At 51.9% G+C, this 23,461-nt stretch overlaps 2 protein-coding genes across 2 annotated transcripts in view; both read left to right on the plus strand.

Annotated features, from left to right (window-relative positions):
- The window catches only part of zpr1 (ZPR1 zinc finger), a 34,077-nt gene extending 20,146 nt beyond the window's left edge, over positions 1-13,931 (plus strand). The window contains exons 10-14 of the mRNA XM_070894602.1: positions 2,242-2,331; positions 2,546-2,656; positions 3,521-3,610; positions 7,521-7,586; positions 12,307-13,931. Coding sequence (XP_070750703.1) covers positions 2,242-2,331; positions 2,546-2,656; positions 3,521-3,610; positions 7,521-7,586; positions 12,307-12,432 — 483 coding nt within the window. The 3' untranslated portion in view covers positions 12,433-13,931. The remainder of the gene's footprint in view (positions 1-2,241; positions 2,332-2,545; positions 2,657-3,520; positions 3,611-7,520; positions 7,587-12,306) is intronic.
- A 4,580-nt stretch (positions 13,932-18,511) lies between these two features.
- bud13 (BUD13 homolog) overlaps positions 18,512-23,461 on the plus strand; it is a 40,703-nt gene continuing 35,753 nt past the window's right edge. The window contains exon 1 of the mRNA XM_070894603.1: positions 18,512-18,620. Coding sequence (XP_070750704.1) covers positions 18,520-18,620 — 101 coding nt within the window. The 5' untranslated portion in view covers positions 18,512-18,519. The remainder of the gene's footprint in view (positions 18,621-23,461) is intronic.

The following is a 23,461-nucleotide window of genomic DNA, read 5'->3' on the forward strand; positions in this document are numbered from 1 at the left end:
CGACCAAATGCTGCTCGCCTTCGAAAATATACACTGGGCAGTGGGAAATCCTTTGTGTTGTGGGGAAGAGGGTTAAACTATTGACAGTGACATTGAGCATAGATTTATTTTGCTCCTCCCGTGTTTTGTGAAGAACTTGCCTCCCCTTTCGATCTTCCTGAATCATGAGCCGCTCGCCATTCCTCCCTCAGGTGACCCAGTCCACGAGCCGCTCCCCAGGTGACCCAGTCCATGAATCGCTCCCCAGGTGACCCAGTCCACGAACCGCTCCCCAGGTGACCCAGTCCACGAACCGCTCCCCAGGTGACCCAGTCCACGAACCGCTCCCCAGGTGACCCAGTCCACGAACCGCTCCCCAGGTGACCCAGTCCACGAACCGCTCCCCAGGTGACCCAGTCCACGAACCGCTCCCCAGGTGACCCAGTCCACGAACCGCTCCCCAGGTGACCCAGTCCACGAGCCGCTCCCCAGGTGACCCAGTCCACGAACAACTCCCCAGGTGACCCAGTCCATGAACCGCTCCCCAGGTGACCCAGTCCACGAACAACTCCCCAGGTGACCCAGTCCACGGGCCTCTCCCCAGGTGACCCAGTCCACGAACCGCTCCCCAGGTGACCCAGTCCACGAACCGCTCCCCAGGTGACCCAGTCCACGAACCGCTCCCCAGGTGACCCAGTCCACGAACCGCTCCCCAGGTGACCCAGTCCACGAACCGCTCCCCAGGTGACCCAGTCCACGAACCTCACCCCAGGTGACCCAGTCCACGAACCTCACCCCAGGTGACCCAGTCCATGAATCGCTCCCCAGGTGACCCAGTCCACGGGCCTCACCCCAGGTGACCCAGTCCACGAGCCGCTCCCCAGGTGACCCAGTCCACGAACCGCTCCCCAGGTGACCCAGTCCACGAATCGCTCCCCAGGTGACCCAGTCCACGAACCGCTCCCCAGGTGACCCAGTCCACGAACCGCTCCCCAGGTGACCCAGTCCACGAATCGCTCCCCAGGTGACCCAGTCCACGAGCCGCTCCCCAGGTGACCCAGTCCACGGGCCTCACCCCAGGTGACCCAGTCCACGAATCGCTCCCCAGGTGACCCAGTCCACGAACCGCTCGCCATCCTCCGCCAGATGACCCATGCTGGTCTGGACTGGTATCACCGAGAGAGTAGCGTGGGTGACTTTACCCATCACCCACACACTTACCGTCTCTCCAAGGGCATGCCAGAGAGTGCAGATTAACAGTGTGTGGGGAGCCACAGCTTCGCACGCTTACTGCGCCTGTGTTTATGGCGCAGTGCCAGTGCTGTGTCCTTCCTCCTTCTCCCCACACTAGACCTGTGAGCTGCTCTGGGATTTACCTTTGCAAAAGGGAATTTCTTACTGCAATCTTGTAACTTTAGCAAGACCTGTAGTGATCTTGCTGTGTATAGAAACCGTGATGCGATACAGAGTGACATCTGGGCGGGAGCTAAAAGAAAGCTTTGTGTTTACTCCCTCAGGCCAGCAAGGTTGCAGACTCACTCCCTGGTCTGTACTGAGTTCACTCTTCACTCCGCTCGGTGCTGGGAGAGTTGCTACAGTTGGCCATTTTATGGTTAAAGAGTGAGAAATTGGCCCAACGTCCTGCTCCTAATCAGGATTTAGTGTCTCATGTCGCACAATTTGAGCAGTGGGCTGCTTATGATGCACCCCATGGTATCTAGTCTGCAGTGCTCATTGTCCCGGCTCTCACATGAAGAAAAGGGACCGGAGATGATGGGTTCTGTGAAACCTTGCTATAGCAAGGAGTCCGCATCTTCAGAGGGGAATTGCCCTATGAGGAGAGATTAAGTAGACCAGGTCTATATTCCCTAGAGTTTGGAAGAATGAAAGGTGATCTAATTGAAACATAAAATTCTTGAGGCTTGACAGGATTAATGGTGAGAAAATGTTTTCTCTGGCTGGGGAGTCTAGAATAAGGGGTGAGCCATTTAGGACTGAGATGGAGACATTTCTTCTGGCCCGAGGACTGTGGAGGCTCAGTCCTTTCGTATATTCAAGACAGAGGTTGCTAGATTTTTGGGAACTAAGGGATATGGGGAAAGTGGAGTCGAGGTAGAAGATCAGCCATGATCTCATTGAATGGCGGAGCAGGCTCGAGGGGCCGAATGGCCGACTCCTCCTAATTCTTATGTTTTTATTGGGGGGGATGGGTGGGGATTGTGCAGACACTGCTTGTCCTTTGTAATATTTTGTCATTTTTAGGTGAAGTCAGGCGGAGCCACTGAGCAGCTCGGTACCAAAATCACACTGCGGATTACAGACCCCTCTGACATGAGCAGGGACCTGCTGAAGGTACAGCCCTGGACTGCAGCACGAGATTGGTGCTTCTTGTGTTATGTTGTTGTTGAACTTGTTGCTTGTGAGAAATTTACCTGATGAATAATTGCTTGCATTTGTAGCTGTCGTGGATAAATAAATGTTTGCAAACAACATGATTTACAAATGGCTTGTGTGTTTAATGACTGTGTTAGTACAATATTGTAATTCTGTCCTCTCTCTCTGGCAGTCTGAAACCTGCTCCGTTTCTATCCCAGAGCTGGAGTTTGAGCTGGGAATGGGAATTCTCGGAGGAAAGTTCACCACCTTGGAAGGATTGCTGACAGATGTGAAAGAATTGGTGAGAAATGTTTTTCTTCTAAATCTCACTAACATTCTGATGCAGAGTGCTGGGAACGGTGCAAGGAGTCACTGATCCTTTCAACTGCGTCACCGGGGGGAGGGAGGGAGGCAGGGATGGAGGGAGGGAGGGCTCCTTGCGCCTTGGATACAGAAATGGAAACTGATAAGTTAATGGGAAGTGATGGCAGGAAAAACGTCTTCACTTGAGTGAGAAATGCTTGGAATAATCTGCTGAGCAAAATATAGCAAGCATTGGAGTTATTCAAAGCGCACCAACTCTCCCACCACAGCAGGCGTGTGCAGAAAAGGGCTGGGCTTTCCGAGCCAAGAAGTCTATCCTTCTCCGTGGCGTTTGGTTTTTGTATCGAGTCTTTGGTTGCCTCCTGATCAGTTGATACTTTGTTGATTGAAGTTTGAGTTCCTGTATTGAAACAAAGCTTCTGTCACTAACAGAATAGATTGGCCAATACCTGTGAGCATTACAAGGCTGTATTAAGTCGAGGGGCTTGGATAAGCGAGTGCAAGCAGTTTATGTACCTCATCGGAAGGATGCAGCAGAGCTTCTAACAGTGTAACAAAGGAGCGTTTAGTAGCCGATGTCTGCTGGAGGGGTTACAGTGAGGAGGAGCAGACTGGGGGTAAATGGCAGTGTATGTTGCAGAGGAAGCTCCAGACTCGAATAATCTTGCATGATTTGTACTAAGGCACTGAGGAGGTTGGTCGTCAGCATGAAGCACGTGGTGTGATGCAACAAATGGAAAACCTCCGTTTTGTTACAGTACTGCACTCCATCATGGGCATAGCTTTGGGGTTTGAAAGGCTGAGTGAGGGCGCGCTCTCATTATTCTTTCTTCATTGGTAGATTGTGGTGAAGAACCCATTTTTTACAGGAGACAGCACCGTTCTTGAAAGATCAAAAAAACTTAGAGAATTTGGGCAGAAGTTGGATGAGGTAAGAAAGTTCCTAACTGAAGTTCATATTTAAAAATGTGGATGATTCCCCAAGTAATCGAATGTAGAGTCTCAGTGAGATGCACCTTGTTTCATCATCGTTCTGGCACAATTCACCTTGTGTAAGTGAATCTTGTGTAGGCACTGCGCACTGGAAGCTGAATCAGACCAAAAACTAATAATGCTTCAAAACAAAGCTGAATATTGCACACACAGTTACTGTAGTGACCTGAAGCTTGCACCTTTCCCCATGGTTGCACTTTATGTAAGCCATGTTCTGATCCTAGCTGTTCAATATTTGCCGGACTTTCTGTTCCTCTGTAAAGGGCAATGAGGTAAAGCCGGTCACAGCGAGTGATTCAGCTGAGCGGGCCTGCTGTCTGTGGCTGCAGCTGTGTGGAAGATGACAAGCAAAATAAAATGGCTGATCGCTGACTAAACCTCCACCTGTCCACAGTAATGGGGACAGAGTGCTTCATGGGCCCATCTCTCTGCCCAACCTTCGGTATTGCTGAAAGCAAAGCGTGAGCAGTTTATCCTTCAGCTCCTGTGCGATGCAGTGTATCTGTGTTTTCCTGTATATCCCAGACACTGAATTGTCTCTAGTAATGTGGGCTTTATTTATGTAATTTATTAAAGTGCAGTCGGCTCTTCCTGTGAGACAGTGGGATTGCTAACTCGCTGACCTATATTGGCTCCCAGTCCGGCAGCGCCTCGATTTTAAAATGCTCGCCCTTGTTTCTAAATCCTTCCATGGCCTCGCTCTCCCTAACTCTCTAATTTCCTCCAGCCCTATAACCCTCCGAGATATCTGCACTCCTCTTGCACATCCCCAATTTCGGCTGTGCCTTCAGCTGCCTGGGTCCTAAGCTCTCCCTAATATGGCCTCCCTAAGCCTCTCTACCGCTCTCTTCTTTTAAGGTGCTCCTTAAAACCTACCTCTTCAACCAAGCTTTTGTTCATCTAACTTAATATCTCCTTATGTGGCTTGGTGTCAAATTTAACTCTCCTGTGAAATGCCGTGGGACATTTTACAATGTTAAAGGCGCTATATAAATGCAAGTTGTTGCTTGATTGCAAGTACATTACTGAAGGACCTGTTGCACAGTACATGTGGGAAGTGCCCTTGCTCGACAGTGAACCACTTCCCCAGATCATTGACGTCAGTCTCTGCAATTCCTCAAGTCCGTATCAGCTTGAGAACTTTTTAGACCATTTGGATTTTTTCATACTTTCATTCAACCATTTATTTGTCTGAATTAGATATAGAAACATAGAAAACATAGAAAATAGGTGCAGGAGCAGGCCATTCAGCCCTTCTAGCCTGCACTGCCATTCAATGAGTTCATGGCTGAACATGAAACTTCAGTACCCCCTTCCTGCTTTCACGCCATACCCCTTGATCCCCCGAGTAGTAAGGACTTCATCTAACTCCCTTTTGAATATATTTAGTGAATTGGCCTCAACTACTTTCTGTAGTAGAGAATTCCACAGGTTCACCACTCTCTGGGTGAAGAAGTTTCTCCTCATCTCGGTCCTAAATGGCTTACCCCTTATCCTTAGACTGTGACCCCTGGTTCTGGACTTCCCGAACATTGGAACATTCTTCCTGCATCCAACCTGTCCAAACCCGTCAGAATTTTAAACGTTTCTATGAGGTCCCCTCTCACTCTTCTGAACTCCAGTGAATACAAGCCCAGTTGATCCAGTCTTTCTTGATAGGTCAGTCCCACCATCCCGGGAATCAGTCTGGTGAATCTTCGCTGCACTCCCTCAATAGCAAGAATGTCCTTCCTCAAGTTAGGAGACCAAAACTGTACACAATACTCCAGGTGTGGCCTCACCAAGGCCCTGTACAACTGTAGCAACACCTCCCTGCCCCTGTACTCAAATCCCCTCGCTATGAAGGCCAACATGCCATTTGCTTTCTTAACCGCCTGCTGTACCTGCATGCCAACCTTCAATGACTGATGTACCATGACACCCAGGTCTCGTTGCACCTTCCCTTTTCCTAATCTGTCACCATTCAGATAATAGTCTGTCTCTCTGTTTTTACCACCAAAGTGGATAACCTCACATTTATCCACATTAAACTTCATCTGCCACGCATTTGCCCACTCACCTAACCTATCCAAGTCACTCTGCAGCCTCATAGCATCCTCCTCGCAGCTCACACTGCCTGCCACCCAACTTAGTGTCATCCGCAAATTTGGAGATACTACATTTAATCCCCTCGTCTAAATCATTAATGTACAATGTAAACAGCTGGGGCCCCAGCACAGAACCTTGCGGTACCCCACTAGTCACTGCCAGCCATTCTGAAAAGTCCCCATTTACTCCTACTCTTTGCTTCCTGTCTGACAACCAGTTCTCAATCCACGTCAGCACACTACCCCCAATCCCATGTGCTTTAACTTTGCACATTAATCTCCTGTGTGGGACCTTGTCGAAAGCCTTCTGAAAGTCCAAATATACCACATCAACTGGTTCTCCTTTGTCCACTTTACTGGAAACATCCTCAAAAAATTCCAGAAGATTTGTCAAGCATAATCTCCCTTTCACAAATCCATGCTGACTTGGACCTATCATGTCACTATTTTCCAAATGCGTTGCTATGACATCCTTAATAATTGATTCCATCATTTTACCCACTACTGAGGTCAGGCTGACCGGTCTATAATTCCCTGCTTTTTCTCTCCCTCCTTTTTTTAAAAGTGGGGTTACATTGGCTACCCTCCACTCCATAGGAACTGATCCAGAGTCAATGGAATGTTGGAAAATGACTGTCAATGCATCCGCTATTTCCAAGGCCACCTCCTTAAGTACTCTGGGATGCAGTCCATCAGGCCCTGGGGATTTATCGGCCTTCAATCCCATCAATTTCCCCAACACAATTTCCCGACTAATAAAGATTTCCCTCAGTTCCTCCTCCTTACTAGACTCTCTGACCCCTTTTATATCAGAAGGTTGTTTGTGTCCTCCTTAGTGAATACCGAACCAAAGTACTTGTTCAATTGGTCTGCCATTTCTTTGTTCCCCGTTATGACTTCCCCTGATTCTGACTGCAGGGGACCTACGTTTGTCTTTACTAACCTTTTTCTCTTTACATACCTATAGAAACTTTTGCAATCCGCCTTAATGTTCCCTGCAAGCTTCCTCTCGTACTCCATTTTCCCTGCCCTAATCAAACCCTTTGTCCTCCTCTGCTGAGTTCTAAATTTCTCCCAGTCCCCAGGTTCGCTGCTATTTCTGGCCAATTTGTATGCCACTTCCTTGGCTTTAATACTATCCCTGATTTCCCTAGATAGCCACGGTTGAGCCACCTTCCCTTTTTTATTTTTACGCCAGACAGGAATGTACAATTGTTGTAATTCATCCATGCAGTCTCTAAATGTCTGCCATTGCCCATCCACAGTCAACCCTTTAAGTATCATTCGCCAATCTATCTTAGCCAATTCACGCCTCATACCTTCAAAGTTACCCTTCTTTAAATTCTGGACCATGGTCTCTGAATTAACTGTTTCATTCTCCATCCTAATGCAGAATTCCACCATATTATGGTCACTCTTCCCCAAGGGGCCTCGCACAATGAGATTGTTAATTAATCCTCTCTCATTGCACAACACCCAGTCTAAGATGGCCTTCCCCCTAGTTGGTTCCTCGACATATTGGTCTAGAAAACCATCCCTTATGCACTCCAGAAAATCCTCCTCCACCGTATTGCTTCCAGTTTGGCTGGCCCAATCTATGTGCATATTAAAGTCACCCATTATAACTGCTGCACCTTTATTGCATGCACCCCTAATTTCCTGTTTGATGCCCTCCCCAACATCACTACTACTGTTTGGAAGTCTGTACACAACTCCCACTAACGTTTTTTGCCCTTTTGTTTTTTGTTTTTTTCCCCTCAGATTATTTCGGCTAAAAGAGAAGCTCACCTCGTTCTTGATGACTCCGCGGGAAACAGTTACCTCCAGGTAAGTGCTGCTGGAATAGCTTTGCCCGTATAAACACAGTAGGGTCCAACCAGAGTGTGGGAGAACAAAGTTGCTGCCGGCTATGCAAAGAAATAACTTCAAAAGGCTCCATGGTACACTTCAACGGGTGCTGTCATTCATTGCTCTGCCCCTGACACGTCTCCTGGGCACCACAACTCCTCAAACCCAACCTGGGACACGTTTCCTGGGCACTGCTCCCCCCCCGGCAAACCTGGGACACCTGCCATGGGCTCCGCTCCCGCTGAGATAATCTGTTTGCTTGAGTTAGTGCTCCCAGGACAAAAGGAATCAAAGTGGTGTTTCCACAAATCCAGTTGTCGTGCTTAGCCAAGTTTAAATGCAGCCAACTTGTGCACCCAATCTGACCGTGTCTCACCACTCAGGTGTCCCTGTCCTTCGGCCAGAATGAATAAACCCACAGGTGAATATTGAGTGACTAGTCAGATCAATGTTCAACTGCTTTGCAATTATCAGATCCCGACCAACTAGTGTGATGATAACCATGCGTATCTTTGTCTGTGGACGTGCTGCCTCTCCGACTGCAGCGAGTAACCACACTGCCCCCGTGCTACACTCAGTAACCACACTGCCCCCCGTGCTACACTCAGTAACCTCACTGCCCCCGTGCTACACTCAGTAACCTCACTGCCCCCCGTGCTACACTCAGTAACCACACTGCCCCCCGTGCTACACTCAGTAACCACACTGCCCCCCCGTGCTACACTCAGTAACCTCACTGCCCCCGTGCTACACTCAGTAACCACACTGCCCCCCCGTGCTACACTCAGTAACCACACTGCCCCCTGTGCTACACTCAGTAACCACACTGCCCCCTGTGCTACACTCAGTAACCACACTGCCCCCCGTGCTACACTCAGTAACCTCACTGCCCCCGTGCTACACTCAGTAACCACACTGCCCCCCGTGCTACACTCAGTAACCACACTGCCCCCCGTGCTACACTCAGTAACCTCACTGCCCCCGTGCTACACTCAGTAACCACACTGCCCCCCGTGCTACACTCAGTAACCACACTGCCCCCCGTGCTACACTCAGTAACCACACTGCCCCCCGTGCTACACTCAGTAACCACACTGCCCCCCGTGCTACACTCAGTAACCACACTGCCCCCCGTGCTACACTCAGTAACCACACTGCCCCCCGTGCTACACTCAGTAACCTCACTGTCCCCCGTGCTACACTCAGTAACCACACTGCCCCCCCGTGCTACACTCAGTAACCACACTGCCCCCCTGCTACACTCAGTAACCACACTGCCCCCCCGTGCTACACTCAGTAACCTCACTGCCCTCCCGTGCTACACTCAGTAACCTCACTGCCCCCGTGCTACACTCAGTAACCACACTGCCCCCCCGTGCTACACTCAGTAACCACACTGCCCCCCCGTGCTACACTCAGTAACCACACTGCCCCCCCGTGCTACACTCAGTAACCACACTGCCCCCCCGTGCTACACTCAGTAACCACACTGCCCCCCCGTGCTACACTCAGTAACCACACTGCCCCCCCGTGCTACACTCAGTAACCTCACTGCCCCCCGTGCTACACTCAGTAACCACACTGCCCCCGTGCTACACTCAGTAACCACACTTCCCCCGTGCTACACTCAGTAACCACACTGCTCCCGTGCTACACTCAGTAACCACACTGCCCCCCCGTGCTACACTCAGTAACCACACTGCCCCCCCGTGCTACACTCAGTAACCACACTGCCCCCTGTGCTACACTCAGTAACCACACTGCCCCCCCGTGCTACACTCAGTAACCACACTGCCCCCGTGCTACACTCAGTAACCACACTGCCCCCGTGCTACACTCAGTAACCACACTGCCCCCCCGTGCTACACTCAGTAACCACACTGCCCCCCCGTGCTACACTCAGTAACCACACTGCCCCCGTGCTACACTCAGTAACCTCACTGCCCCCGTGCTACACTCAGTAACCACACTGCCCCCCCGTGCTACACTCTAACCACACTGCCCCCGTGCTACACTCAGTAACCACACTGCCCCCCCGTGCTACACTCAGTAACCTCACTGCCCCCGTGCTACACTCAGTAACCACACTGTCCCCGTGCTACACTCAGTAACCGCACTGCCCCCGTGCTACACTCAGTAACCTCACTGCCCTCGTGCTACACTCAGTAACCACACTGCCCCCCCGTGCTACACTCAGTGACCACACTGCCCCCCCGTGCTACAGTCAGTAACCACACTGCCCCCGTGCTACACTCAGTAACCTCACTGCCCCCGTGCTACACTCAGTAACCTCACTGCCCCCCCGTGCTACACTCAGTAACCTCACTGCCCCCGTGCTACACTCAGTAACCACACTGCCCCCGTGCTACACTCAGTAACCTCACTGCCCCCCGTGCTACACTCAGTAACCTCACTGCCCCTCGTGCTACACTCAGTAACCTCACTGCCCCTCGTGCTACACTCAGTAACCACATTGCCCCCCGTGCTACACTCAGTAACCACACTGCCCCCCCGTGCTACACTCAGTAACCACACTGCCCCCCCCCGTGCTACACTCAGTAACCTCACTGCCCCCCGTGCTACACTCAGTAACCTCACTGCCCCCGTGCTACACTCAGTAACCACACTGCCCCCGTGCTACACTCAGTAACCACACTGCCCCCCCGTGCTACACTCAGTAACCTCACTGCCCCCCCGTGCTACACTCAGTAACCTCACTGCCCCCCGTGCTACACTCAGTAACCACACTGCCCCCCGTGCTACACTCAGTAACCTCACTGCCCCTCGTGCTACACTCAGTAACCTCACTGCCCCTCGTGCTACACTCAGTAACCACACTGCCCCCGTGCTACACTCAGTAACCACACTGCGCCCCGTGCTACACTCAGTAACCTCACTGCCCCCCCGTGCTACACTCAGTAACCACATTGCCCTCCCCGTGCTACACTCAGTAACCTCACTGCCCCCGTGCTACACTCAGTAACCACATTGTCCCCCGTGCTACACTCAGTAACCACACTGCCCCCCCGTGCTACACTCAGTAACCACACTGCCCCCCCGTGCTACACTCAGTAACCACACTGCCCCCCGTGCTACACTCAGTAACCTCACTGCCCCCCCGTGCTACACTCAGTAACCACATTGTCCCCCGTGCTACACTCAGTAACCACACTGCCCCCCGTGCTACACTCAGTAACCTCACTGCCCCCCCCGTGCTACACTCAGTAACCACACTGCCCCCGTGCTACACTCAGTAACCTCACTGCCCCCGTGCTACACTCAGTAACCTCACTGCCCCCGTGCTACACTCAGTAACCACACTGCCTCCCCGTGCTACACTCAGTAACCTCACTGCCCCCGTGCTACACTCAGTAACCACACTGCCCCCCATTCTACACTTAGTAACCACACTGCCCCCCCGTGCTACACTCAGTAACCTCACTGCCCCCCCGTGCTACACTCAGTAACCTCACTGCCCCCGTGCTACACTCAGTAACCTCACTGCCCCCCCCCGTGCTACACTCAGTAACCACACTGCCCCCCCGTGCTACACTCAGTAACCTCACTGCCCCCCCCCGTGCTACACTCAGTAACCTCACTGCCCCCGTGCTACACTCAGTAACCACACTGCCCCCCATTCTACACTTAGTAACCACACTGCCCCCCCGTGCTACACTCAGTAACCTCACTGCCCCCCCGTGCTACACTCAGTAACCTCACTGCCCCCGTGCTACACTCAGTAACCTCACTGCCCCCCCGTGCTACACTCAGTAACCTCACTGCCCCCGTGCTACACTCAGTAACCTCACTGCCCCCGTGCTACACTCAGTAACCACACTGCTCCCCGTGCTACACTCAGTAACCTCACTGCCCCCCCGTGCTACACTCAGTAACCTCACTGCCCCCGTGCTACACTCAGTAACCTCACTGCCCCCCGTGCTACACTCAGTAACCTCACTGCCCCCCGTGCTACACTCAGTAACCACACTGCGCCCGTGCTACACTCAGTAACCTCACTGCCCCCGTGCTACACTCAGTAACCTCACTGCCCCCCGTGCTACACTCAGTAACCTCACTGCCCCCCGTGCTACACTCAGTAACCACACTGCCCCCGTGCTACACTCAGTAACCTCACTGCTCCCGTGCTACACTCAGTAACCTCACTGCCCCCGTGCTACACTCAGTAACCTCACTGCCCCCGTGCTACACTCAGTAACCTCACTGCCCCCGTGCTACACTCAGTAACCTCACTGCCCCCGTGCTACACTCAGTAACCACACTGCCCCCGTGCTACACTCAGTAACCTCACTGCCCCCGTGCTACACTCAGTAACCACACTGCCCCCCCGTGCTACACTCAGTAACCACACTGCCCCCCCCGTGCTACACTCAGTAACCACACTGCCCCCTGTGCTACACTCAGTAACCACACTGCCCCCGTGCTACACTCAGTAACCACACTGCCCCCGTGCTACACTCAGTAACCTCACTGCCCCCGTGCTACACTCAGTAACCACACTGCCCCCGTGTAATTTCCATAGATCCTTTACAGTGACGACTTGATGTTGTTTTGATCTGAAAGCTGTTCTAAAGGCAGAAGAGATTTGGTGTAGGGTAGAAAACCCTGGGGACTGGGAGAGGGTTTTCCGATATTATAAGTTCCAATCCTAACCTATTTGCTTGTTTCTCTTCTGCTGTAGAATTTATATGCCCCGGATCCTGATCCAGAAATGAAGATTGAGAAATATGAGCGCACGTTTGAACAGAATGAGGAACTTGGTTTGAACGACATGAACACTGAAAATTATCAGGAAGTGGATAAATAGCGTGGGGGGATTGAACGTGAGGGCAGGGTGGAGTCAGGAGGGGAAAGCTGATGTGATCGGGCGTTATTCATCAAAGGAAGCGTGTTCACATTACGAGCAAAACATTTAAGTGTTTATACTGGAACCTGGGGTGGGCTGAGGGCCTTCAGTCCAGGTACTCTCTGCAGACCAAAGGTCCACAATATTGGAAAGCCATTTGGTGCAGAGTAAAAGGAATAGTTCCTGTTTGGGGAATGAAGGGGATTTACCCTCTTCTTTTTCCTCCTGTGGCCACCCTGCCCCCCTCCCCTGCCCCCCACCTAGGAGTGAAAGTCCATGTTGATTTCACTGGGGTCTTCCTTGCCAAACCCATGAAGGGAAATTGCAGGCAAGCGTCTATTAGCCATTGCCCTAGTGCAGTACACCTGTTTACCACCTGTTACTTGTTGGTCCAGACTTTTTAAAAAAAAAAGTCAAAAAAATATGAATTTAAACTAGAGTTTGAGCTTCCTTCATATTTGCAATACTTGTGTGATTTCCTAGGTCTGATTATAACGGGAACATTATCACCCCAGATTGGTCCCACCAGGACAACTAATGCACCACGCCCTGCTCGCCATGATCTACTTTTATTATAGTGGTTATATATCGCAAGCACTGTCCAGATTGTGCGAGTTGTACAGTTTGGTGTGAAGCCACAGTGATCCAAGTGACAAATGGTGGATCGGAACACAGTATTGCCCAGTGGGTGTTGCAGCCGTTCCACACAGTCCTTTCGAGTGGTTGCACGGTTGGTGGGCCAGAGTGGATCGCAGATTTGATTTGCATTGACTGGTCTGCTGTGACTCTACAATACGGAAAGCTGCTCCTATTTGCATTGGAGCAGGATTGATTCATTGTTATGGTGGCAAGTGCAGGAGTGAGGCCCCTGCAGCCTGGTCAAAGGGCTCAGCTCGGTGTCATTTCCCAGGCTGCTGCATTTTGGTCGAATCCAGTCCAAGCAGTAATCGGCTTTGGATGCCCAGGACCTCTGGTCCTGGTTCACGATCCAAACGTCCTGAAGCATTCAAATGCTGGCCTTGCCTTTTTAAAAAGTCCTGGGAAGGGTTTGCTAATGACCCCAAAGCTGTGGCAAAGATTGGTGTTATCCAAGTTACTTGCTAATTGCCCATGCAGACAATGATCGGACTGAACAAAATAACAAGGTGTGTTTATTGTCCTCAGCACAAGTCGATATTTCCTGCTGCTTGATGTGTTGATGAGGGAGTGGAGCTCCACATTTCATTGCAACAAAAGTAAAATACTGCAACTGCTGGAAATCTGAAATAACAATGAGAAAATGCTGGTAATAGTCGGCAGGTCAGGCAATATCTGCAGAGTTCTGATGCAAGGTTATCGACCTGAATCGTTAATGCTGTTTTTCCCTGGCCTGCTGAGTATTTCCAGCATTATCCTTGGTTTGATACAGTACGACTGTAATCTTCAGCCACAATTATTTAATAAATATCACCTGGCTATCCCTTGGAGCTTGCCGTTGTCTTTATCCACCAGCTGGTAAAATGCACATGCTCTCTCCCTGAACCCTATCCAGACGTGTACATTCATTGAACTGAGTAAAGGCCCAACCAAACAAAACATATTGGCGGTCTCAAAATCACCACGAAGGGAATGGGTGGTGTGGACTTGCAGAATATCGACTTTCCACCTCGGAGTGGATTTCAAGCCTATGTAGAAGGAAGGGAAGGGCCACATATACCCAGTCTTTGGTGCTTTGCAATTCCATCGTAAGCCTCTCTGAGGTTGGGGCCGGGGTTCTACAGTTGCCTCGCTTCATGCTGGAGTTGCAGGCTTGTACTTAAATTATTCGCTGTCTGCTTCCCTTTTACGGTTGTGCACATGTTCAGCTTTAGATGGTTGCATTTCGAGGAAGGATAAATTAAACCCACCTTTAAGGAACCCAGTGGACTTTGCCAGAGGCTGAACGGGGTTACCTCGATTTACCGCTCAGCCTTTGAAACCCCTGTCGTCGTCTTGGGCAGTCCCTTGGAGTCGGGGATGACTTGCTTCCACACTAATGAATTTTCAGGTGACTGATGAGTCCAATGTGGGACCTACAGTCTCTGTCACAGGTGGGGCAGGTGGTGGTTGGAGGGACGGGTGGGTGGGGTGCTTGGATTACATAAGAAATAGGAGCAGGAGTCGGCCATTCGGCCCCTCGAGCCTGCTCCGCCATTTAATACGATCATGGCTGATCTGATCATGGACTTGGGTCCACTTCCCCACCTGTTCCCTATAACCCTTTATTGGTTAAGAATCTGTCTATCTCTCTCTCTTAAATTTATTCAATGACCCGGCTTTCACAGCTCTCTGAGGCAGCGAATTCCACAGATATACAACCCTCAGAGAAGAAATTTCTCCTCACCTCAGTTTTTAATGAGCTGCCCCTTATTCTAAGATTATGACCCTTAATTCTAGTCTCCCCCATCAGTGGAAACATCCTCTCTGCATCTATCTTGTCAAGCCTCCTCATCATCTTATACATTTCGATAAGATCACAACTCATTCTTCTGAATTCTATTGAGTAGAGGCCCAACCTACTCAACCTTTCCTCATAAGTCAACCCCCTCATCTCCAGAACCAGCGGTTGTCGTGCTCTCCCTCCACTGTTTGTGCTTGGCTTCCGTGTGCTCCCGGTGAAGAGACTCGAGGTGTTCAGTGCCTTCCCGGATGCTTCTCCGTCACTTTGAGCGGTCTTGGGCCAGGACTCCCAGGTGTCGGTGGGGATGTTGCATTTTATCAGGGAGGATTTGAAGGTGTCCTTGAAACGTTTCCTCTGCCCACCTGGGACTCGCTTGCCGTGTCGGAGCTCTGAGTAGAGCGCTTGTTTTGGGAGTCTAGTATCGGGCATGCGGACGATGTGGCCACCTATTGGAGCTGATCGAGTGTGGTCAGTGCTTCGATGCTGGAGATGTTGGCCTGAGAGAGAACACTAACATTCGTGTGCCTTTCCTGCCAATTAATTTGCAGGATCTTGTGGTGGTACCTCTCCAGTGCTTTGAGATGCCTACTGTACATAGTTCATGTCTCTGAAGCATATAGCAGGGCTGGTATCACTACTGCTCTGTAGACCATGAGCTTGGTGATGGGTTTGAGGTCCTGGTCTTCAAATACTCTTCCTCAGGCGACCGAAGGCTGCACTGATACACTGAATGGACTTGGTCATTGCCGAAACTCCCATACTTGGGCTTGGAGTGCAAAGGGTGTCACTGTTTGATCTTTTCATCTGCAAAAGTATAAACATAGGACCAGGAGAACTCAGCAGGTCCATCGAGCCTGAGCCACCCTGGTATAATGCCCCTTTCCTCTCCACCCCACACAGTCACGTAATCTCCAGGTAGAGGCAAAAGGTTAGACCAGTTTCGGAAACTCTCCAATGCCTGTAGGTGATCAAGCAAGCTTCAGGTGGTGACTGACTGCAAGGGTCACATCTCTCAATGTCCCTCTATATAGAAAGGTGTTACTCGCAAACTCGTCCAGCTCTCTTTTGAATAATCGACAATTCTTAAACTATTTCAAGAAAGATAAGAGAGTTTGTGGTTATTTGAAGTCCCCTCTCGCATTCCAAAAAAAATCAATCAAAAGCTTAATCAAGTGTTAAGGTTGACAATTGGCAGTATATAATAAAAGCCTTGGATACTGCACATTTTAAATATTTTTGTAAAAAGAAACTGTCAGATCTCCTGAGATTTTATCAGAAATTACTGTCTCCAAGCATTTTTCCTGAATTCCTTTTTGAATACCAGCTCTGCTCACTTTCTCTGATCCCTTGTCATTTCTAGATTAGGAACGAAAGACCGTGCTAGCAAATTATTTTTGAAGTATTAGGTAAACAGAAGCAGCAGCTAATTTGTGCACAGCAAGCTCCCACAGACAGCAATTGAGATAAATGACCAATTGATTGATTTGCTGTTAGTTGAGGGACATTGTCCCCTTCTCTTTGAATAAATGCCATGGGACCTTTCATGTCCGCCTATAGAGGCTGGTGGGAGAGGTATAACATGTGGTATCGCCCGTTTACAATAGCTCAAATTCAAAATTACTCCTGGCAGTAATACTTGTGCCCGCTGGAGCGAAGTGTGACTGGCAGAGAGTGCCAAATCTTCTCTCGCTGACCTGCTGACCACTGCTGCAAGAAGTTCAGCCACCTCACAGAGCAGTCAAGGAGACATTCTCCCTTTTCTCCTTTGACCACCCTGGACTGGACACCAGCACGCACCTTGCCCTCCTTAAGCATCACGTGTACAACTAACTTCACAATGCACTCTAGTTAAGGGAGGCTGGTACTTGGGATTTCCTTAACGGGAATTATTTTTATATACAATCCTAAAACTCCATTCTCCACCTTAACAAGCTGATACCCCACACATGTCTTCAGTTTTCTTGTGCCATTTGCTACAGGTCCTTAACTGCTGGCTTCCTGTCATGTTCAATCTTCTTGCAGGAGGAAATGATGCACAGGCCTGGATAGTTCAGGCAGTAGAGCAGGAGACACTTAGGGTCGTAGGTTCGAGTCCTGCATTGTGCGGTTGGTGTTAGAATTTCAGATCCGCCATGATCTTATTAAATGGTGAAGCAGACTCGAGGGGAAGAATGGCCTCCTGCTGCTATTTCTTATGTAATGCCTGCCAGAGGGGACAACTGTAAAGCCCTGAAACCCAAATTGAAGAAGCCGTGGAACTCATGGGAGGCACTCTGACTGTGGGAGAGGGCGAGGTGAAGCAATATTTATACTATTCCCCGGCATCCCTGTGAAGCAGCAAATAGACACAACCTCCCACTCCCTTCTCTGGCCCAGACTGCTCGAATGCAGACAGGGCCTCTCAGCAGTGTCAAAGTTCAGCCTTTGACTGGAGAAGATGTCAAAGGCACAGCAGGCTATAACTTTGTGACACATGATCTGAAGCCTGTTTATCTTTGGCAATAGCCTGCTGAGTTTGATGTTTAGAAGTAGCTCTTCACTAGCTTTGTAGCTCATTCTGAGGTATGCTGCTTTCTACATTCTACATTGATCCACCGTTGGCCTCCTGGCTTGGTGCTGATTGAGGAGTGAGGCATATGCCAACAATAAAGTTACAAGTTGTGCTTGTATATAATTTTGCTGCTGCAGGTGTTCCACAACAGCATGGATTCCCAGTTTTGGACTGTTAATCTATCCTTAGTCTGTCTCATTTGGCACACTGGCAGTCATCATAGGCAGTTCCTCGGAATCGAGGAAGACTTGCTTCCACACTGCTCGATGGAGGATGTCCTCGAGGTGGAAACAAGAGTTTGCTGAACTCAAAATCCTTGTCTTCTAGAAGTCGCTTCGTACCCATGCCCTATCTAACCACTGCCATCTCTCCAGCCTTATATCCCCGACCAAGCACTCTACCATTCCACCTACATTACCGCAAATGTTATGCTCCTATTTAAAAAAGGAGGCAGACAGAAAGCAGGAAACTATAGACCAGTTAGCCTAACATCTGTGGTTGGGAAAATGCTGGAGTCCATTATTAAGGAAGCAGTAGCAGGACGCTTGGAAAAGCATAATTCAATCAAGCAGTCAACATGGTTTTATGAAAGGGAAATCATGTTTGACAAATTTGCTGGAGTTCTTTGAGGATGTAACGAGCAGGATGGATAAGGGGGAACCAGTGGATGTGGAGTGTTTGGATTTCCAGAAGACATTCGATAAGGTGCCACATAAAAGGTCTGATTGTCCCCCTTCCCCGGGTTACCCACTTTGGTTAGACATATTCCTGGGGGTGCAGCACATAATCTTCAATCCCCTATCTCCAATATTTATACAACTAATAAACTAAATAGTTCAAAGAAAATGAATAAAATACCGTTTTTTAAATGATTTTTCTCCTTAGTTGCTCGTAGCAGTGTCCAGGTGATTAAACTATTCTTGGACCATCCAGGAACTGGAACAGCCTCTCCTTCACAAATATGGCGGCGGTACCTCCTTCACAAATGTGACCGCTGTACCGCCTTCACCAAGATGGCGTCGGGTGCGTGCGCGGCCGGGTTGCCCTGGTGACTGGCGCGGTGCGGGCCGGGATTGCGATGGCGGCCCTCAGCAGGGAGGAATACCTGAGGCGCTACCTCAGCGGGCCCGAGCCGGCGGCCGGCAGGAGCAAGCGGAAAGTGAAGATCAAAGGCGGAGGGTGAGAAGCCAGCGCCCGGGGCGGCCTGGGGGAGAGCTCAGGCCGGGCGGCCGTGCCGGGAAAGGCCGAGGCCCCGGGCCCCCGCTCTGATTGCACGGCCTCAGGTCCCGGGGAGAGCGGCGCCGGCCCGGCCCCCAGCCCCCAGCCCCCGGCCCCCGGCCCCCCGGCCCCCGCCCCCCGGCCCCGGCCCCCCGGCCACCACACACCCTCCGCTTCTCCCCCTGGTTCTGTTGCCAATCCGTGCCCTCTGGTTACCGCCCCATCAGCCGCTGGAAAGCGTTCTCTCCATTTACTCTGGCAGGGCACTGCATTATTTGCAGCACCTCTGTCAAATGTCTGCTCCGAGGAGAGCAATGCCAGCGTCTCCAGTGTAGCCACATAACTGAGAGCCCTCACCCCCGGCATCATTGCAGTAAAACCCCTCTGCACCCGCTCCAAGGCCTTGACATCCTCCTTAAAGTGCGGTGCCCAGATTGGAGCACAATACTCCACCCAAGGCCGAACCAACCAGTGATTTATAAAGATTTAGCATAACTTCCTTGCTTTTATGCCCTATGTAAACATAAGAACATAAGAATTAGGAACAGGAGTAGGCCATCTAGCCCCTCGAGCCTGCTCCGCCATTCAACAAGATCATGGCTGATCTGGCCGTGGACTCAGCTCCACTTACCCGCCCGCTCCCCGTAACCCTTAATTCCCTTATTGATTAAAAATCTATCTATCTGTGATTTGAATACATTCAATGAGCTAGCCTCAACTGCTTCCTTGGGCAGAGAATTCCACAGATTCACAACCCTCTGGGAGAAGAAATTCCTTCTCAACTTGGTTTTAAATTGGCTCCCCCGTATTTTGAGCCTGTGCCCCCTAGTTCTAGTCTCCCCGACCAGTGGAAACAACCTCTCTGCCTCTATCTTGTCTATCCCTTTCATTATTTTAAATGTTTCTATAAGATCACCCCTCATCCTTCTGAACTCCAACGAGTAAAGACCCAGTCTACTCAATCTATCATCATAAGGTAACCCCCTCATCTCTGGAATCAGCCGAGTGAATCGTCTCTGTACCCCCTCCAAAGCTAGTATATCCTTCCTTAAGTAAGGTGAACAAAACTGCACGCAGTACTCCAGGTGCGGCCTCACCAATACCCTGTACAGTTGCAGCAGGACCTCCCTGCTTTTGTACTCCATCCCTCTCGCAATGAAGGTCAACATTCCATTCGCCTTCCTGATTACCTGCTGCACCTGCAAACTAACTTTTTGGGTCACTGGAAAAAGGAAAAAATTTGATTTTAGTGCCCAAAAAAACCCCCCAAAAAAACAAAAAAGAAAAAAAGGGCCTTGTAAATGTCTGGTGTGTCATCCAGGTCGGGTGGCACGGATACATGTTTTATGTTTTGCAGGTAGACTCTAAAAGAGTTTCATGCACAAGGGTGCCCTCGACCGGCTCTCGAGGGGAAAATCCCCGAAGCTGGACGGGCTGACCGTGGAGTTCCACAGGGCGTTCTGGGACGTCCTGGGGAGCGACTACGCGCGGGTCCTGGGGGAAAGTCTGGCGACCGGGGAGATGCCCCTCTCTTGGCGCAGGGCAGTCATCGTTCTGCTGCCTAAGAAGGGCGATCTCCGCCTCCTTAAGAACTGGCGCCCGGTCTCCCTCCTCAGCACGGACTACAAAATTTTCGCCAGGGCGATGTCTGCTCGCCTTGGTGCCGTGCTGGACCACATGATCCACCCCGACCAGTCCTACACGGTCCCGGGCCGGACAATCCACGATAACATTCATCTGGTCCGGGACCTCATCCATTGTTCCCAGGAGGCTGGTCTGTCGGTCGCCTTCCTATCCCTCGACCAAGAGAAGGCGTTCGACAGGGTGGATCACGACTATCTGCTCGGATCTCTGCGCGCTTTCGGGTTCGGGACGCATTTCGTCGCCCGGATCCGACTTTTGTACGCCGCCGCGGAGTGTCTGATTAAGGTTAACGGGTCCTTGACGGCGCCCCTTCGCTTTAGGAGAGGGGTGCGCCAGGGATGCCCCATGTCCGGCCAGTTATACGCCGTTTGCGTGGAGCCTTTCCTGCGCCTCTTGCGGACGAGGTTGACGGGACTGGCTCTGCAAGGGCCGGGCGTGGAGGTCGTCCTCTCGGCTTACGCCGATGACGTGCTCCTCGCGGTAGAGGATCCCGCTGACCTGCGGAGGATGCGTGAGTGCCAGGAGATTTACTCGGCCGCGTCCTCCGCCAGGATCAACTGGGAGAAATGTTCCGGACTCCTGGTGGGTCAGTGGCGGGTGGACTCCCTGCCGGAGGAGCTCAGGCCTTTTGCCTGGAGCACGACCCATCTCCTCTATCTGGGAGTCTACCTTAGCCCCGACGAGGGAGCCTGGCCGGCGAACTGGCAGGAGCTGGAGGCCAAGGTCGCCGCTCGCCTAGGGCGCTGGACAGGACTGCTCCGAGTGCTGTCCTACAGGGGTCGAGCGCTAGTCATAAACCAGCTGGTGGCCGCAATGTTGTGGTACCGGCTGGTCACTTTGACCCCTCCCCCTGCGTTTGTCGCCAAGATACAGAAGAAGCTGGTGGACTTCTTCTGGAACAACAGGAAGCACTGGGTCTCTGCCGCGGTCTTGAGTCTCCCGCTTGAGGAGGGCGGTCCGTCGTTGGTGTGCGTCAGCGCCCAGCTCGCGACTTTTCGTCTTCAGACCCTGCAGAGATACCTTTACGTCGAGCCCCCTCCTAGGTGGTGTGCTCTGGCGAGGTATTTCTTCCGCCAGCAGCGCAACCTCAATTAGGACACGCAGCTCCTGTTTGTGAACTTGGGGGGTGCCAGGACCGCCCTCCGGGAGCTGCCTGTCTTTTACAGGGAACTCATCAGGGTCTGGAACAAAGTCTCCACCAAGCGCAGCTCTCCGCCGGCTGGAGTGGCGGCCGTCCTGCAGGAGCCGCTGCTCGGGAATCCGTACCTCCACGACCGAGGTTTTATGTGGCGGTCGGAAGAGAGGGCTGTGGTTGGTGAGGTGACCAGGGTCAGGGACCTGCTCGATGGCGGAGGAGCGGGCTGGATGGCGCCAGACATGCTGGCGCAGCGCCTAAATTCTGCCAACGTCCGCCACGCGGCCGATGCCATCGAGTCGCTAAAAACAGCTCTGGGCCCTGACTCCGTTAGGTGCATCGAGGAGGCTCAAGCACGTGGGGAGATCCCGTCCGAACTGACCCCCGTCCGGACGGAATTCCTCATCGGCGCCAAACCCCGGAACCTCCCTCGGGGGCCGGCGCCTCACAACTTGAGCCGCCTCGGGGAAATCCCCTCCGTGCCTTTCAGTTCCGCGCGGAGGGGTTTCCTGTACGGGCTGCTCCTGCACACTCTCAACTTTGCCATCCTCGCCGGCCGTCCGGACACGCCGTGGCGTACCATCTTGCCGTCCGGAGGAGGCGGGGGTCCCCGATGGAGGGCACTCTACGCAGGGGTCCTCCCACTATTCATCGGGGACTTGGCCTGGAGGGTGGTGCACGGAGCAGTGCCGTGCAACAAATTTTTAAGCCGGTTCACGGACTCCCAGGCCGCCTGCAATTTCTGCGGTCTGGAGGAGTCCGTGTTCCATGTTTTTATGGAATGCACAAGGTTGCAGCCCCTGTTCCATTATTTGAAGGGGCTGCTCCTGAAATTCTGGCTGCACTTCAGTCCCACTCTCCTGATCTTTGGGCACCCTGTGCGGAGGGGAGCGGGTAGGTCCGAAGGCCTCCTCGTAGGACTGCTCCTGGGCACGGCCAAGGGGGCCATCAGCCGGTCCAGGCAGCGGGCGGTCGAGGGGGTCGTTCAACCTGACTGCCTGCCTCTCTTCCGCTCTTACATCCGGTCCAGGGTGTCCTTGGAGATGGAGCACGCGGTGTCCACCGGTACGCTCGCGGCCTTCCGCGAGAGGTGGGCACCGGAGGGACTGGAGTGCATCATCACGCCCGGCAACCAAATTTTAATTTGATTTTACGTTTTTAAGTTTAATTTGTTTTAATTGCCGGTGTTTTTAGTGTCCCCCTCTCCTTTTATAGGGGGCACTGGGGAAAAATTGTGATTTTAGTGCCCAAAAAAAAAACCAAAAAAAAGAAGAAAAAAAAACCCAAAAAAAGGGGAAAAAAAAGGGCCTTGTAAATGTCTGGTGTGTCACCCAGGTCGGGTGGCATGGATAAATGTTTTATGTTTTGCAGATAAACTCCAAAAAGAGTTTCATGCACAAGGAGACGGAATTCCTCATCGGCGCCAAACCCCGGAACCTCCCTCGGGAGCCGGCGCCTCACAACTTGAACCGCCTCGAGGAAATCCCCTCCGTGCCTTTCAGTTCCGCGCGGAGGGGTTTCCTGTACGGGCTGCTCCTGCAAACTCTCAACTTTGCCATCTTCGCCTGCCGTCCGGACACGCCATGGCGTACCATCTTGCCGTCCGGAGGAGGCGGGGTTCCCCGATGGAGGGCACTCTACGCGGGGGTCCTCCCACTATTTATCGGGGACTTGGCCTGGAGGGTGGTGCACGGAGCAGTGCCGTGCAATAAATTTTTAAGCCGGTTCACGGGCTCCCAGGCCGCCTGCAATTTCTGCGGTCTGGAAGAGTCCGTGTTCCATGTTTTTATGGAATGCACGAGGTTGCAGCCCCTGTTTTATTATTTAAAGGGGCTGGTCCTGAAATTCTGGTTGCACTTCAGTCGCACACTCCTGATCTTCGGGCACCCTGTGCGGAGGGGAGCGGGTAGGTCCGAGGGCCTCCTCGTAGGACTGCTCCTGGGCACGGCCAAGGGTGCCATCAGCCGGTCCAGGCAGCGGGCGGTCGAGGGGGTCGTTCAACCTGACTGCCTGCCTCTCTTTC

The sequence above is a fragment of the Pristiophorus japonicus genome, chromosome 11 (assembly GCF_044704955.1).
Source record: "Pristiophorus japonicus isolate sPriJap1 chromosome 11, sPriJap1.hap1, whole genome shotgun sequence".
NCBI lineage: Eukaryota > Metazoa > Chordata > Chondrichthyes > Pristiophoridae > Pristiophorus > Pristiophorus japonicus.